The 16,952-nt window shown below is 43.0% G+C and overlaps 1 protein-coding gene across 2 annotated transcripts in view; it reads right to left on the reverse strand.

Moving 5' to 3' along the window:
- Nucleotides 1–3,539: 3,539 nt before the first annotated feature.
- The window catches only part of nectin3a (nectin cell adhesion molecule 3a), a 41,878-nt gene continuing 28,465 nt past the window's right edge, over nt 3,540–16,952 (reverse strand). For both annotated transcript variants that reach the window (XM_074640519.1, XM_074640518.1), the window contains exons 3-6: nt 13,595–13,894; nt 11,274–11,391; nt 9,780–9,931; nt 3,540–7,650 (exon numbers count right to left, since the gene is read on the reverse strand). In XM_074640519.1, coding sequence (XP_074496620.1) covers nt 6,995–7,650; nt 9,780–9,931; nt 11,274–11,391; nt 13,595–13,894 — 1,226 coding nt within the window. In that variant the 3' untranslated portion in view covers nt 3,540–6,994. The remainder of the gene's footprint in view (nt 7,651–9,779; nt 9,932–11,273; nt 11,392–13,594; nt 13,895–16,952) is intronic.

The following is a 16,952-nucleotide window of genomic DNA, read 5'->3' on the forward strand; positions in this document are numbered from 1 at the left end:
GAGAAACTAGCAAGAGTACGCTAGCTTTAACAAGTCATCCACCCAAAACACACAGCCCAGTGTTGACAACTCTTTTCCCATGAAAGTAGCTAGCAGCACTAGCTCCAAAATCGTTCTCGCTAAATCTAAGGAGAAAGTGGCAGCCCGTCCCTTCAGGCCTCCCTCCAAAGCCCCCCCCCAACATGATCATAATCAATGTAAACAACCAACATGGTTATTGTTAGCTGTCAAGCTAGCAGCTTGTGGAAGACTCCGGGGACGCGCAATGAGTGCACGGGCGGAGTGCACGCAGGTCGACAGGCATATAGCCCATCCAGCCATTTCATTGTAGTGATTGGACAGGTTTATTATTACAGTCCTGCGACAGCCACAGATACAAGATTCTTTTCTCTTGTTTTGTCAGAGCATTTGACTTTTTGGTTGCTGTCAGGATGTAAAGGGATTTTCAACAAATATAACAAAAAAAATGTTTTTGAAGAAGATTACCAAACCTATCTTTAATGTAACAGCTTTAAGTCCTGCAATGTGAATTCCATGGCAAGGGGGCAAACTCCATCTGCAAGGAAAGATTGTGTGTGTTTGTCGAAAGCTCAAAAACGAAATGGACTCTGCGGCGAGAACAGACAATCCAATACACTTCCAATGAAATGAATCAAATAAAAATCAAATCAAAACTCTGCTTCTCACTGTTCTCTCCTATAAAGGGACATCACCGACTGCTTGAAAGATTGAAAGGGTTTTATTTTCCCCCCCGGCCACAGGTGGCTGCTGCCCTGGAGCCTCACACACTTCACACCAAGCAGAGGGCCAGCGAGACCGCAGGCCATGTGACAACATTTTTGTAGTAACTGCTCCGCACTCTCCCACCCTCTGCAGCATTTCATTATTTCCAAACCCATGAGCTCAAACAATTTGTCTGTTCAGCTCAGTCAGCTGTGGCCTTTGAAGTGAGCTCCCCGGTGCTGCGTTCGTGTTCATTAGCTAACAATCAGTGTTTTTGGAGAGGAGGAGGAGGAGGAGGAGGAGGGTGGGAGGTAGGTAGTGGCTACCTCTCTTTCCTTCAGTGTGAATTAATAAATCATGAAAGGTAACAAAAGAAAACAACACTGGCAGGAACATTTTTACAAGAATAGTTTGTAAAGGCTAAAGTTTGATGCAGAAACCTGTCTTGACTTTAACATCGTTGGGTGGGGTCTCAAAGAATGCTGAAAGGACCCGCTGCTGTTTTACGAGGTAACAAAACTAAACACATTTGCTGACGGATTCATTAAGTGTGAAAAAATGCCCCTCGCAGCTATCTGCCAAAAACTTAAGAAAGGAAAAAAGAGCGGTAACCAGAGCCCACCAACACGGCGTTATTTACCCACACTGCCTGCACAAACATGCAGATGGTAGCAGTGATGGATTAGGCCGGGGTTATCCCAGTCAGGCAACACCAGGATAATAGAGGGAGTGCTTTTGGGCCGGGTGACGTGGACGCCCAAGTGATGAAAGTGAAGTCCAAGAAGGGAGATTTCTGTCCAACATGCCACAGAGGATTAAGTATCTGGTTTCTCCTCCTGCTCTTAATCTGGACCAGAGGGGGCGACTGTCACTTTGCTAAACAACACACATTGATAGCGTTCGTGTCACCTCCAAAGCCAGGTTAACACTGGGGATTAAACACGGCCACTTAGAGTGGGAGGGCTTGGATTAGGGATGCCATTGTAAATTCCTTTGTAAATGTCTTGAGGGCATAATTTCAGTGTGATAAATTCATAATATTCAAGGAGACACATCGGACTCTCTGAGGACTGATGGGTGACAGGAGGGAGCTGTGGGTGGTCAGCAGCCGTCCAGTCGATGCAGGTGTGACTTGCTTCACTCTGTGAACCGGTGATGAAGAGGGTGCTGAGTTAGACAGGATGGAGAGCTGTGTGAGATGGGTCAGTTAGTTACTATCACAGGTGTGGACAGTGGAGGAGGCTGAAGGTGACAGAGACTGATGGCCACTGGCCTAAAACACTGAAACATTGTACAACTTGCACAACTTTGGGGGAGAAAAAGCCCCATCGATCTATCCATCTATCTATCTCACACTTCCCATCTGCATGATAACTGACAAATCGTTTATCATTAATCAAAATAGTTGCTAGATATGAGCTTGAAGGTTCCTTCTCGGCCCCGTAAGTAGTAGTTTGACAAAAAACTCCACGGGTGGCCTGGTTAATAAAAAACTAAGAGAAAACACAAACATCCAAACCAGAGTGGGAAAGCCTCACACTCAGAACTCCAATTCATTTATTTCATAATAAATAAATATCTTAATTAAATATAATTAAGATCAATGTTTCAGCAAACTGCCTTCTTCAGGATAAAATACAGCAGTCACTGGTATTTATACCAACTGGGACAAATCAGGGCAATCAACTTCAGAGGCCAATCTAAGGGAGACCTGAGACCAAACACAACTAGCACAAACCAGGACAAACTAATGTCAAAATAGAAGAAGAATCCACAAAACAAATGCAAAGAAGAGACACTGATCAATATCAGTTGGTTATCCCCAGTTCAACTCCGACCACAGACCTTTGCTACATGTCATACCCCCCTAGCTCCTGTGTTTCCTGTCTGTATTTCTGCTATCCTAAAAAGGCAAAATGCCAAAATTCCACTCACGAGATATGGCTGAAAGCTTTGGAAGAAATCTAGCAAATGGAAGTTGAGTTAAGATGTTTTTGTCAAACAACTGATGGATTATTACACTAATGGTTTCATCCCTTGTGTAGCTGAAATCTTTTTTTGACAGAACAATCTGAGCTCCGGGTCCATTAGTGGCCGTTCATATGATCTTCCTCAGTGTGCCCAGTTCTCATGGGAATTGCTGATGTTACCTTTTTGTTTTCTAGCACGTTTGAAGGACTTCTCGTCCACGTTGCTGCTTAAAAGTGGCGACTGAAAGTTCATTCTTGATCTTTGACCCAGCAGATGACAAAACAGTTGAGTCCATTTAGTAGCTGTCCATTGAGATACACTCTGACATTTAAGCACCTACAAATCCATCACTGGGAAAAGTCCATCTGCTGAAAAAGATTGTAGGATATGATCGAAAGCTCCAGAACTGCTACAGCATTATAGGGACCTTGTAGTGAGACTGTTTTGTCAACTACTGTTTCCAAGGTCAAGAATGACATTTCAGTCTCAATAACATTAAATACTTTGCAATTATTGCAAAATGATGTAATGTGGTAACAGGAAACGTAAAAGAGGAACATGACTCACCAACAGACTGACAGTGAGCAAGATATTCTCTTAAAACTACGACCTAAAAAAGAAGTGAAACTAAAAATAATGACATTCATCAAATAGGTATTTCTTGCAGAGGTTCTGTACTATTTTGTTAATTGCTTTTGTAATTTAGTGCTCCCCTGTATCTATCTGTAAAGCTCTCACTGGATGGGCAATCTAAGTATTATACAGCATTAACACAGTATTCATCAATAAACACTTCATAAAGGAAAATACAAATCTCCTCTCTGAAAGCAGAATCCCAGGACACATTTGAGTGCAACAATGATGGTCTTTTATTGCAAACAAAGGAACAAAATACAATCTATCACTCTCTCATCTGTGATTCCTGTGAGACATCAATCATTCAAACAACAACATACTAAAGAATTGGTCAGAAACTCTGGAGAACAAATATAAAATGCAGTGAAAACAGACTTCTAGCCCTCTACGTTATCATGAGCTCCTCGAACGCACGTAAGATAAACTAATACTCTGAGAAGTACAGACCTCATACAAAAAATACAATTTTTTTTTCAATAATAATAAAAAAACAGCCAGCATATTTACAGGACAATAATATCTTCTATGAATCTGGCTTTCCTAAATTCCCAGTGAAACTTGCTCTAGTTGTCTCAGTAACTAATGTGTTACATGTGTCCTTTCCAAGTGTATAAGGCATGACAATCATCCTTATGTCTATTCTGATGTTTTGATAACAGCAAATCTTAAATATCAAGACGGAAGACATATTAACGGACCAGGCAGTCCTCCTCTTTAATGATATTAATATCCTTTATATTAATGCTTGTCATTTTTCAAAGTTTCTGTGCATTGCTCAGCCCGTCTAAGGCACCAACTATTCAGTAGGGGAGTCCAGAACAAACTGTACAGGAGCATATAAATCAAACCGCTAATCCTACGCTAACCTATTAGCATTATGTACATGTAGATAAACATTGGTGATGAGAAATAATGAACGTAGTAGGTAGCGAATAACTTAATTTACATGCAACCAGTTGGTGAGCGATCCAAAAGGAGAAAGAACTTTACAAAAACATTCATGACTTCAGCTCACTCTGCTTTAGTCAGACAGTCTTCAGAGAGGAACACAGACTGAAGGATCATGTTTAGAGCAGAGACAGCAGTTTGTGTGGAGCGCCTTTACCAAATGAGAAACAAGTTGACAGCTATGAATCAGCAATATGTATAAGAATGTGTGCATGCAGACACGGATGTGCTATATATGAGCACTTTAGTGGCCAAGTGCGATGAGAGATAAAAAAAAAGAAAAGTTAATTAAAAAGCTGAAGGTCTGAGGCGAGGGCTGCTCTCTGAATGTGGGCTGCAGGGGCAGATGTGCAGCGGATGGGTGCGTGTGTGCGACGATGAGAGTGAGAGCGAGATTAAAGTAGTTTATTCTCAGACATCTGAACCTTTCCACCAAAGCCCTGGCATGGGAACACGTGGGTGGAGAAGGGTTCAAATCAAAAAAAGAGCACCCGCAATCTATAAAACCCCAATAAGAAAGGAGACCTCAAAATATACCCCCCCCCCCGACCTGACTGTAATACACATATATGGTTCCTTCTTCTAAAACGGAGATCTTTCCAAAAAGGGTTCTGTTTTCCCTTTCATGTGAGGCCACTTTGATCCGAGTATCATTCCTGAGGAAACAGCAAAGCACTAAGTGGAAAAGTGGAAGGTCAAATCAAGCTATGAGATCATTCATGATGTCAACTCTTTTGTTTCAACTGAACGTCACTGGGTTTGTTGTTTGTAGGAAAAGAAAAAAAGAATCTATATCCCTTTGGGAGGCATTACACAGACAGCTCCAACCTAGATGGTTCTTAAAGCAACTTTTTTCACTCGTGGATTCAATTTCTAGTTTCCATGATCGCTGTATATCCTCAGAGGAGCTGCCGAGGAGCCAAACCCCAACATTATAGCCTGTTCTGTGATCAGTAGTGATGTCAGCCGCACACAATGTTTCCAACTCTGCTGTGAGGTATTCGCGCGATCCTACTTCAAACACATCCAAACTAAAGCTGAAGGATCAGTTTATTAGTGCTCCTTTTTCTGCACTCTGCTTTGCTTATTCACCGTTAGGAACGGCCGCGGAGCGTCGAGTGGGAGCAGTGAAACTGTTGGTGGTTGATGGAGCCACATAACGTCAGATGATGACAGCTGTGATAGTCACATCTGGTATTTATAACTCATTGCTTTGATCCCACGTTTAAAATAAAAACTATAATGACCAATTGGTGTTTGTGTGCAGACAGAAATCAGAGGATATAGAGGAGGGAGAATGGGAAAGACAGCGATGCAGCCTGTTATCATGGCTAAGTGGAGAGGGCCGAAGCCTGGGAGGCTTCCTTTGAACTTCACTGACAACTGTAATAACGGAGTTGTGCTTTTTCACTGCTAGAAAGTGACTGGATTAACACATTTCAACAATAATAATAAGGTATTTGGTTAAAGTTAGAATTCTTAAGCTTTTCATGAAATTAAACTCAATTTTAGCACCATTTATGTTGCAGTAATTCTCTCTATATGGTTTTAGAGGGATTCAGAGGAAACAATGCATGCATGTAATCCAGCACAGGGCTGCTTTTATTGTGAAGCACCCACAGGAAATGGAAAGTATTTGTCACTGCAGCTAGCGTTTACCAGGATCGTTCATCAAAAAGGCGCCTACAAAACAAGACAAGTGTAAATTTCTACTTTTTTTTGTCAGCGGACCATTTTTCTTAATTTTGTACAAGATTCCCCAGATGCTCCTCTTGTGAAGTAGCTGCTCAAAGAGTGTTTGCTGCAGTATTAAACCACAGGTGTCGCCTAATCAACCAGGACTGAAATCTTAAATACTACAACTTAAGAACAGAGACATCTGTAAAATAAATAAGCTGAACTGAAGCTTCCACAGGGAGTGACCTCTCTCTCTGTCAGGTGACAGGCTCGCCATTTCATGAATAATTTACAGAAGATACCGTGACTTCACAAAAGCCACTGAAGAACTTAACGCGAGGTTTAAAAGGGTTATTCTTTGTAATATACTAGCGTCAGTCAGTTTGCTTCTCCCTCAGAACAATGCCTGTGTAATTCTCCCTTTTAATCATGTGACTAACAAACATTCCCTTTAACTTGATGATACCGTTTGCTTTTAAAAAACTCATGCAATATAATTTGCTTTAAATACTGGTTGAAGCCATGATAAACATTTCAACAGTATGAAAACGCTGTAAGCAATCAAAAGACCACTTTGAAAATGCCACAGAAGTTGTGAGGTTTTAGGGGAGCAGAGCTCAGTCTGTCGGGGATATAAATACTTCACTAACAAGGGTCTGAACACCCGACCTGTGACCTGTGACCTGCGCTAAAGACAGGTGCAAACACAAACAAGCAGAATACAAAACCTCATTCACAACAGTTGAAACTTCACTGTATGCCAAAGCCTCTTAAGATAATATCACCGAGGCGTTCCAGCTTATTTGTAGCTCCTTGAAATGCTACAGAAGTGTAATACAATCCACATACACGTCCTTAAGGTCAGTGGTTACAATCAAGGCAGAGCATTATTGTTCAAAGAGCTCATTGTGAGACTAGGCTGAGAAACTGGATTCATCCTTTTACTGAAATGACACCTTTAACGATATTTATATCTGTCACTGTTCAATCATTCTCAGTCAGTCGTTGAATTTGTCTGTTTGTTCCTTCGCTCCTCTCCTCAAACATACCACTCCCTGCGTGAGATCACAGATCCGTCCATGTGGGACACATAGTCGCTGTCTGTACCATTGTCGTAGCAGTCCTCCGGGAGGTAGGGGGAGCCGTTGTTCCCTATGGGGCTGTGCACAGGAGGCCCGCAGGGGTGCATGTTTTGGGTGTTGTAGTGATCTGGGTAGTAGTTTCCCTCCTTGAGGCCCCTGTGGGCTTCCCCCCTGTCAGCCCAGTCATCCCTATCCTTGTGGTCAGGGGTGTAGTCGGGGTAAATGATGTCTCCACCCAGTTTGGGTTTCAGCTCCTGGCTGCCTTTGCTCGTCTTGTCCCCGTAGACCTCCTGCAGCTCATGCGGCTGCAGCACGTCCAGCTGAGACTCCTTCTGCATGTCGGAGGGTCCCAGGTACTGTTTGGTGTAGTAGTCTCCTCTGAAGGTCCTGCGCTGTCGCATGAAGCAGGCCCCGCCAAGGATCAGCAAGAGAAGGAGGAATAAAACTCCACCTACAGCCCCGCCGACTATAGTACCCAGGCTGCTGTCGGTTAAGGAGGCCAGGGTCGGGGAGGTGAACTGGGCTCTCCGCTGGTCCACAGCGGTGCCGGTTCCGGAGGTGCCGTGGAGCAGGGATGCGGTGGTTCTGGGGGCGGCCGTGGTGGGGGGAGGATCTGCAGAGCGAACATGTGATGAAAAGATTTGAACAGAGAGGAAGGACAGCAGATGGTGTGAGGAGTCATAAAAATAAAGTGGAAAAAGGCCTCGACTTTATGTTCTGTAACGACTGGCAAAGCAAGTGTGAATGTTTTTTAGATTAATTTATAGCAACACGTGCAGTGTTGGAACAGAGACATGCCTCTCCTGAGACGAAAGAATCTGCTGAAAGCTGTGCTGTAAAGCAAAAAGGAGGAAATGAGAGGGGCAGAAAGAGGTTAAGTGCTAAATGTCATTGTGTGTGTGTGTGTGTGTGTGTGTGTGTGTGTGTGTGTGCATGAGAGAAAGACAGAGAGGGATAGGAGGACAGAGGACATGCACTCATGAGCATCTGAGTGAGCGTGATTGGCTCTCTCCCTGCTGTGGGGAAGTCATGTGAGAAGATGAAACGCTGTGTGATCGATGTGAGGTTCCTGCATCTGATTTGTCCTCCGGTGGCCGGCGTTTGTGATAGCAGCCAGAGTCGGAGAGGGAAGGGCTGTGTGGAGCTCAAGGTCAGGATAAGTGTCTCCATTTTGACCTCCAGCCTCTGGGGCTAAGAGCAGCCTGATACCACTCGTTGATCTCTGCACAGGCACATCAAAGGCCCGACTACAAAGCAATGCAACTTGCACTAATAGAGGTCTGCATCTCCAGGAGGTTTTTAGGTACCAGTTATCAAAACCGGATTCCCTGTAGAGCTGTAATGATTTCCACAATTTGTGTAACTGAATAAGAGTCTAATTACCTGCAATTATATACTGTGTGTGAGCATGAAGGGAGGGGGTAAAGTAAAAGCATGACAGAGGATAATGGAGACGGATCAAGGTCAGCGAACTGATAAACTGTCTCCTTCGTCAGTCGCTATCAATCCCACCTTGTAGCGCCACATTTTAAACTCACGGAGGGTTACGAGCATCTGCAACCATGTAGCTGATCATCTGAGAGACAAGCAGCCAAAAACCATAAGGCTGCACAGACAACTGGGAATGTGAACCAGTCACACCGAACAGCCTCGGAGGGGGAGGGCATAGAACTGAGCTCGACCTGGCTATCTCCACAGGGGATGGAAGTGAGAGGCCGCATGCCCGAGTCTTAATATTTGACAAGAGAAGCAAGATAATTGCTCAGTGCGAGCCTGTCCTGGACAGGATGTCAGCTGTGCTTTCGTTTGGAGCAGGACTCCAAAGCAGGCCTGTACACAGATGGAGCCTGACAGCCCCTTTTTGGGGCTTCTCCAGCTCCTTCCTCTCGACAGTGAGAAACCAAAAGGATGGTGTGTGTTAGCGGAGGACGCGTCCAAAAGCAGAAGTTGCTTTGTTTGGAAAAGGATTAAACGGAGCAGAGGAGAAATGAAAACAAAGCGAGATGCAGAGTTCTCAGGATCCACGCCCCGACTTTACAATAATGAAGTAGCAAACCGTGGAGAGACAGGAAGCAGACGGGAGTACTTTGGTACCCTGTGAGTTTTCTGATTTATGTCAATGAATCAACAGCAGTTTTTAGTAATCCAAATGCAGGGAAACCCCTTCCGTTGATGAGGGGAAGTCCCCTCTCTCAGTTTTAATGGGTGAAATCACATTTCATTCAGAACAGCTTTAAGAGTACAATATACTGCTGAATAACAAATCCTATGGAGTACACACACATACTTCTGTGTACTTCAAAACTGTGAACACAATTCATTATGCCCCGCTGTGAAACCTGACCTTAAACCAAACAAAGAGAAGGGCTACATGGGTACGTACTTTGCTGAACCAGCAGGGGTAAACACCCTCTTCCTTATCTGACAAATCTAATGTTGCCAAAACCACAACACTGGAAACATTTGGGACTGATACTCTTTATCTGCACTCCGTGCTCCTCTGTTGCCAGGAATGTGTGAAAGTGGATCTGGGCAGGGACATTTATATGGAGGCTTAGCTCGGCTAGAAGTGTTGAACTGAGGGCTAATCGCACTGAGAGGCTAATCTGACATCAGAGAGGCACGATGAATGTCAACTGCTATTTTAACCTCAGGTGTTAAAGGAAATTTCTTTAAATAAGCAGATAGTTAAAAACCCATCCAATAGCACTTCAAGAAACTGAGTGAAAAGTCCAAACGTACCTTGCACCCAGAGGTTTACATCTTGACTGCGGAGAGCGACGTCGTTTATCACTTCACAGCGGTACACTCCAGAGTCATTGCGCTCCAACGGACGAGTGAATGCAAAGCTATTGTTTGATATGTCAACACCGTCGGGCATCAATCCATCCAACCTGTGCAGAAATGAAACATTACAGAAATCTCAGTGTTCACTACATCATATGCAGAAAGTCAAAGAAGTGCATTATGTTATTACTGCATGTTTCAAAGTAGAATTGAAAAAACTCTGCATGACTTGCAGTGATGTCACGGTTCTGCTGCTTGTGTACCATTCGTAGGCCTGTTGCAAATATTATATGATCACATGACTGCCATAATTTGAGCTGACTGCACTTCTACCAGTTGAGGGCAAGCTTTCGACATGAACATAAGAAAAAAAGAAAGAAAGAAAAAAGAAAATAAAGAGCTTGTCTGTCTAGACTTTACTGGTTCTGTCAGTTCAAATGAGATCATATTTCTTGTTTTCAAAGCAAGATGATGACAAAGAGCTGCCAATAGGCCAGTGTTGCTCTGATGCATGAACCATTTGGAATCTTTTATTTATAGCAGGGAGTCTTCCCGATGGGTGCAGCGGCGCATTCGACAGCTCCAGTGTCCAGGCTCCAGGCGTCATGCAGGAGGTAATTTATAGACAGAAGCTTCTTCGCTTCGCTGCTTAATTTAAGTTTGTTTAAACCGAGTTTAGTTCTACGCTACTGGAACAAACAGCAGCTGATCTTAGACTGACATTAGTTACTCAACAAACATGTTCCTTTTGCCTGTTTGTCACTAAACTGTTACAACAAACATACACAAATGTAGAACTCATGATCACTAAACACCAGTGGGAAACTCCGGCAAGTTTCATTATATCTCAGTTAAGTGTGTGAGTGAGATTTGATCTGAACACATGATAAGCTATCAACTTGTCCTGGCTAAAACGTGCAAACAATTTACGCCTGGCTTTTGTTATTTACATTCTGTAATGGCTTTTTCACTGGTCCAGATCATGTAGTGATTTAACATTAGCTGCTGACAACCTGAAGATAAATAACAAACCTTTTTCCCAAGTTTATGAGTTGACGAGGACGTCTGCTCTCCAATACTACTGCACAGGATATAGTTATGTGAACAGTCGTGTCCTCTGATTTCTGAACGGAGAAGAAACTTTGGCAGAATGTGTGTCAGCCTGTTTTGACATCGTGAAAGGTGGACTTTCAGGGGAAGAAAACAACACCAAGCGGTACCTGAGACCGTTGGAGGGACGCAGACCCTGAATGAGGTTGTAGCATCATCCCAGTGACCCGGTGTGTAGCTAAAGTGCAAGGGGCAGTTTTCCTAATCCTGCATAATCCGACCCTTAGAGGAACACTCAGCTACTGAGAGTTCGAGAAAAAATGTGTCCATGTATTTCTGATGAGAAGTTTAAATCTGCACAAAGTTTTCAACAGGGGGCCAATTTTTGTGGATACTGACCTGATCCATGAGAAGTGACGGGCAGGTGGGTTGGCTTTGGCTCCACAGGTGAACTTCACATTCTCTTGACCCACATACCAATTTTTGTCAACTCCCATTATCGATACCATCGGAGCAACTGTAAAACAAAATAAAACAAAAGGTCATAATGTTTTTTTTTATATATACTGTATATATATAATATTATATGCATATTTTTTTATTCCTTTACCTCGTACAGCAGTAAGTTTTTGCTGACCAAAATGTATTTTATTTGATTTGTATTACAACGGGTACGAGACTAGGACTCAATAATCAGTCACTGTGATCCCAGCAGCTTGATGACAAATGAGCTTTCGCAGAAGGAACAATGCATGCATTATAAGCACAGTAGTGAGCGATGACAAAAACAAAGGCTGTGCAGGACTGTAGCAGGGTACAGGATCTGCTGGTGAACAAGAGCCAAGAGAACAAACAAATGACCCTGGGTTGGTGGAAAGTTAGAAAATGACAGACTCACTCAGACAGTAGATGTACTGCAGCTAATAATAAACTCTACTGCCTCACCATGACAAAGAAAAACAAAGCAGGAGGATGCCTAAATGAAGCCCGGCACATGCCACTGTAATAAAACATGGCAAACACGGACTTAGGCATCCAATATTTCAGTTTTGATTTCTCTGGAGCAAAAATGAGGAACTCATTACAGCACACAGGAAGATGCCTCGGCTCATCATGTCCACTGACCCTTTTCACGCAGCTCCACGTTGAAATTGTGCTTCTTTTGCACTTAAAATCCCTTGCCTCTGCATTTGACATGATTTATTGAGCTGGAAAGCCTCTTTCTTCCTGTATTAACCTTGGTTTCTCTGCGCCTCCATCCGCTGCCCCCAGCAGCCCCCTGCTACTTGTGTTGCTGCTGAGGCCTGATCAATATTTCATAAAATACCTTCATTAGCTGGCACTCACACAGTCCAAACACAGTCTAAGCCTTAGTGCTGCTCGCCAAGGAAGTATGCATCAATGATTATAACATTAAAATGACTCTTAAATTGCCCCTTTATTGGAAAAGAGGGAAAGGTAGTGATCAGGCTATTCATAAATCAAGCTATCAGCACGGGTTAATATCGATAAGATACACTGTACCTGTTAGGGCTGCACAATTAGAGCTATAATAATCATTACCTGGCTAGATATAATGACCATGATTATTCATCTGGGTGATTTCAGGAACAACTTATATTACTGATGATAATAACAACTCAAATTTCAATAAACTGCATAATCTTACACACTTAAAGCAACAGTAGTCAGTATATTTTTGGCATCATTGGGCAAAAATCCCATAATAACCTTTCAGCATATTGTAATTCAAGTGTTCTGAGAGAAAACTAGACTTCTACTCCTCCTCATGGCTCTGTTTTCAGACTTTAGAACATCTAGCCCGTGACGCGAGACTTTGACCAATCACAGGTCATTTCAGAGAGAGAGAGCGTTCTTATTGGCTGTGCTCCGGTCATGTGACCAGAACTTGGCGTTCCTTCAACAGATTTCACAATGGCGTCGGCGTCACAAACGTTCTCATTTTACAGTTAAACAGTACACTACAAGATGATTCTGAGAACATCTGAGGAGAGAAATAGACATTAACGTTACATAATATTGATTCATATTTGATCAGCGCTGCCTAGTTTCACCGTTTGGTCGGAGTTCAGAGTGATTGACAGCTGCTCAGAGACGGCAGCTGGACAGCAGACCTCAGATCAGCTCTTACTGCTTGTTTTCCTCCAGTCTGTGAAATCTTGCAGATGCCGTTAGGAGCACCGGAGGACACAGAGGAACATGATTTTTTTCAGGTTACCTGTCTCATGCACTACTGTCAGGATATAGCGACCGTTTTATAAAAATAACTTTTTTAAAATCATATTTGCTCCGATCTGGCCTACTGATGCTTTAATTGAGCCGCCATAGTGCTTAACCCAATTGAAGGTGGCAAGCAACATGATGAGAAGCAATTTTATGCAATTTGTAAAAGATGGTGATAGGATGATGCCACAAATCCAGTCAGGCTAAAATTTGGTTTCATTTGTGTCTCTTTGAATATTTTGAGGTGGAACTCAGGACGCTGAATACGGGACTGACTCAACGTAAACTACAGTTAGGAAGCTACATCAGGCTCTGGCTACACAGGCCTTACTGAGTAGTTGTAGTAGGATAAAGTCATTGTTGGTCTTGGTCTTTCCATGAGATTTGTTGACAATAAGAAAAATATAAAATACCACCAGACTTATTCTGTTGGATTTGAGAAAAGACAACAGGAGGTTTTATAGTTTAGCACTTACACTGAACATTTAGTACGTAGGGTATGCGGAACTCTGTCTGCAGGGCTGGGTGGCGCACCACACAGGTGAGCGTCTTCCCCTGGGCGTAGCTCTGCGGTTGCCACATGTAGCGCACGTGCACGGTGGTGGTGCCATTGGGCTCATCCTGACTTTGCTTCTCGCTTCGACCGTACAGCTCCGTCTCCCAGAAAACCTCAGCAGCAGGACGGCCGCGCTCCGCTATGCAGGTGGCCACCAGTGACTCATTCCCACCATCCAGCAGAGCTGTGGGGCCGGCGGACACATAGACCTTTGGCTCCACTGTGTTAAAGAGAGAGAAGAGGAGAGAGAAAGGGGGGGGGGGGGGGCGGGAGAGGAAATGACAGAATGGAGAAAAGATTACAAAATGAATATTGATCTTTCTGTGTATGTATATGAATAATAATGTCCATCATATAGTATATGGACAGAAGGAAGTGGCCTTAGTATACTCAACTGCCAGAGAGGGCAGATTGACTTCTTCCATTTCACATATATGCATTAAATATTGATGAACCCATGCTATTTAATCATATGGAGGCATTTCAGTGGAGACTGAGCTGTCTTTATTGTTGTTTTCCAAACATATAGTGGGTCATCTATCAGTCCTACTGTATGGTTCTAGCAGAGCCTGAAGTATGCACATGCACAAAACCCTTGACAGTCGACACTGTGGTGTGTTTGTATTTGACTATGTTGTACTGGAAGATGAGGAGCTAAGTTACGGTACACTTCTCAGCGCTTTAGAGCCGGGGTAATGTTATACCGGCTTCCTGACAATAACTGCAGGTTTCGACGGAACAAGGATTTTCTCAACAGAGGCAAAACAGATTCATGCAAGAGGGACGTGACCAGAATAACCAAACGCTCTACCTGTTGTGCAAAGCAGGAAAACACTTTATCTTATGCTGCACTGGCCTAAAAAACACACAGGGCCCTGTTTAATAATCACAAACTGTCAGAAATGACACTTGGGAAAGTTCAGCAAGACAAAAGAGGAAAACGGACAAGCGAAATAGAAAAACTGGTCTGCTGAGGGAGGGGGGGACACAATGGAGGTGTAGTGAAGTAAACTGGCTACACAGGTTACACTTCAAAGTACAATTGGTAGAATTTCCCTCTTTTGTTAATTCCTTCTTCATTGTCTTGCAGTGAACCACCTCCTCCCTCTCTGTCCCTCTTAAAAGAACAGCTGTTCCACTTTTAAAAGACACATGGGGGGCACACGCCAGCCTAATCCACAAGACAAGGCCATCACCTTTAAGACATCTGCCACCCCACTCCTCCCCAGTCTAGCTGGAGGTCCAACAACAAATTCAAATAACTCCTGGCACCCCTTTTTCCAAAAATAACCTGGCGTCTCGTGTACCCAGTGCAGGGGCGGGGACGCTGCTCTCAATCCTCCACCTCACATTCTTCACTCCCTCCTCTCTGCCCCTCCTCACAGGCCTCCCACTAGAAACAGTAGCTGCTCTATGTTAAGAGGCGAGCTGGCCGAAGCTTTACAATAACTAAATCAGAGAGACGTGTTAATTTGGAGTTGCTGTCAGGAAGGGAGGGGAACGCTTTGGATGAGTGGAAATGCTTTAGGGGAAAGGGTAACGATTTCCCTTCAGCAAAGTGGCTGCATTGGCCCTTTCATTGGCCCACATATGCACATACGCATCCACATATGCACACCGAACACTGACGTCACAGTGGGAACCCCTAGAAGAAGGGGATTTAACTGGATGTTCAATGGTCATGCATCACGTCTGGACATTTTTACAGTAAGATTTAGCATTGAAAACCTATAGATTGGCATTGTCACTGTGGTATGATGATCTATGGCAGTTCTGAAATAAACAGACATCATTTTTATTTTAGATTTTGGATGCTGTGATGCAAAAAGTTGGTGCTTAAAAGAAAGAAAAAGCCAGTGAAGTAAAACCATAACTAACTGTGTAAATGAAGGCAAACACGGCAAGCAGGTAAGATCAATGAAATGATCTGCCAGTGAGCCCTTAGCTAAGGCTGGCCTCATTAGCTGATAAATAAAAGAACAAGAAAAGATAAAATATAGGACATATAGCAACATTCAAGCAAAATATAGCTTTATGACACATACTTCTCAGAAGCTGTGGGGGGGCGGGGGAAGTTCAGCATTATTTGAATCCACTGAAAGGAGAAATGAAACTTTTCGTGGCTTTGGTGAGTAAGCAACTTCAACCATCTCTCTATAGGGCTGATTGCTCAATTTTATGACTCAGCAAAAAAAGAAGCAGTATTATTGGCCACATGTAACTGCACAACTAAATGTGACACCTTGTCGCATCCTTTAACTGGAAAAAAGTATAAAGTACGTGGAGTCATTACATGCTCAACAACAGGAGTCATCTATTTAATCAAATGTAGCGGCGCTAAGGCTTATGTTGGAATGACAACAAGAGCATTACAAGTCCGTATGGCGGAGCACCGGTCAGCTATCCCCAATAATCATTTAGATAACCCAATAGCAGCCCATTTCAAACAGGCTAATCATCCAATCACAGCTTTCAGCTACTGTGGGATTGAACAAGTGCTCTTGTCTAGACGTGGAGGGGATCTAAAGGAAGCTCTTCTTAAACCAGAAGCCTTTTGGATAACAGAGCTCCAAACTTTTGGGACCCACTTTGGGCTCAATGATGAATTCAATTTGAGTGTATGTCTGTGAAATATAGAACTTCTACTTAATTGTAATGATGATGATGGCTTGGCATTTTGATGTGGTTGTTTGAATTGCTGTTAGTGAATTGACCAAGCAGTGTTTTTAATGTGTAACTTTATATACTTATGATCATGTGCAATGTGATCATTTATGGTAAGATTATTAGTATGTTTGATGTTCTTTGTTTGACATGTATTTTTCTTCTCTTCTCTTCCTGTTTTTTTCATGATGCAAAGAATATGTGATGATGTCACTTCCTCAACCAATAGGGATGGCAGACACTTCCAATCATCCAATCACATTGATTTGGTGTTTAAAAGAACACACACCACCATTTGATCTTCTTCATGTCCTGATGGAGGTCCTTGTTGACCGAAACGTTGACTAATAAAGCAGAGAAAAGTGTGTGCGGGAGCAAGTCTCTTTTTTGAAAAAGCACGTGACTGAACAGACAACTTTAAACAAAAAACAATGCAGTTCATGGTTGGAGGATAAAGTTCAAATGCCTATCAATTAGGGCTGTCAAATTTAACCCGATAACGCATTAACACATAATTAGTTTTAACGCCACTTACTTCTATAACACATTAACACAACTTGAGATTTGTAAATTGTAGTTGGATTTAAGTGAAGATACTGGTATCATATGAAACT

This window comes from Sebastes fasciatus, chromosome 7 (assembly GCF_043250625.1).
Source record: "Sebastes fasciatus isolate fSebFas1 chromosome 7, fSebFas1.pri, whole genome shotgun sequence".
Lineage (NCBI taxonomy): Eukaryota > Metazoa > Chordata > Actinopteri > Perciformes > Sebastidae > Sebastes > Sebastes fasciatus.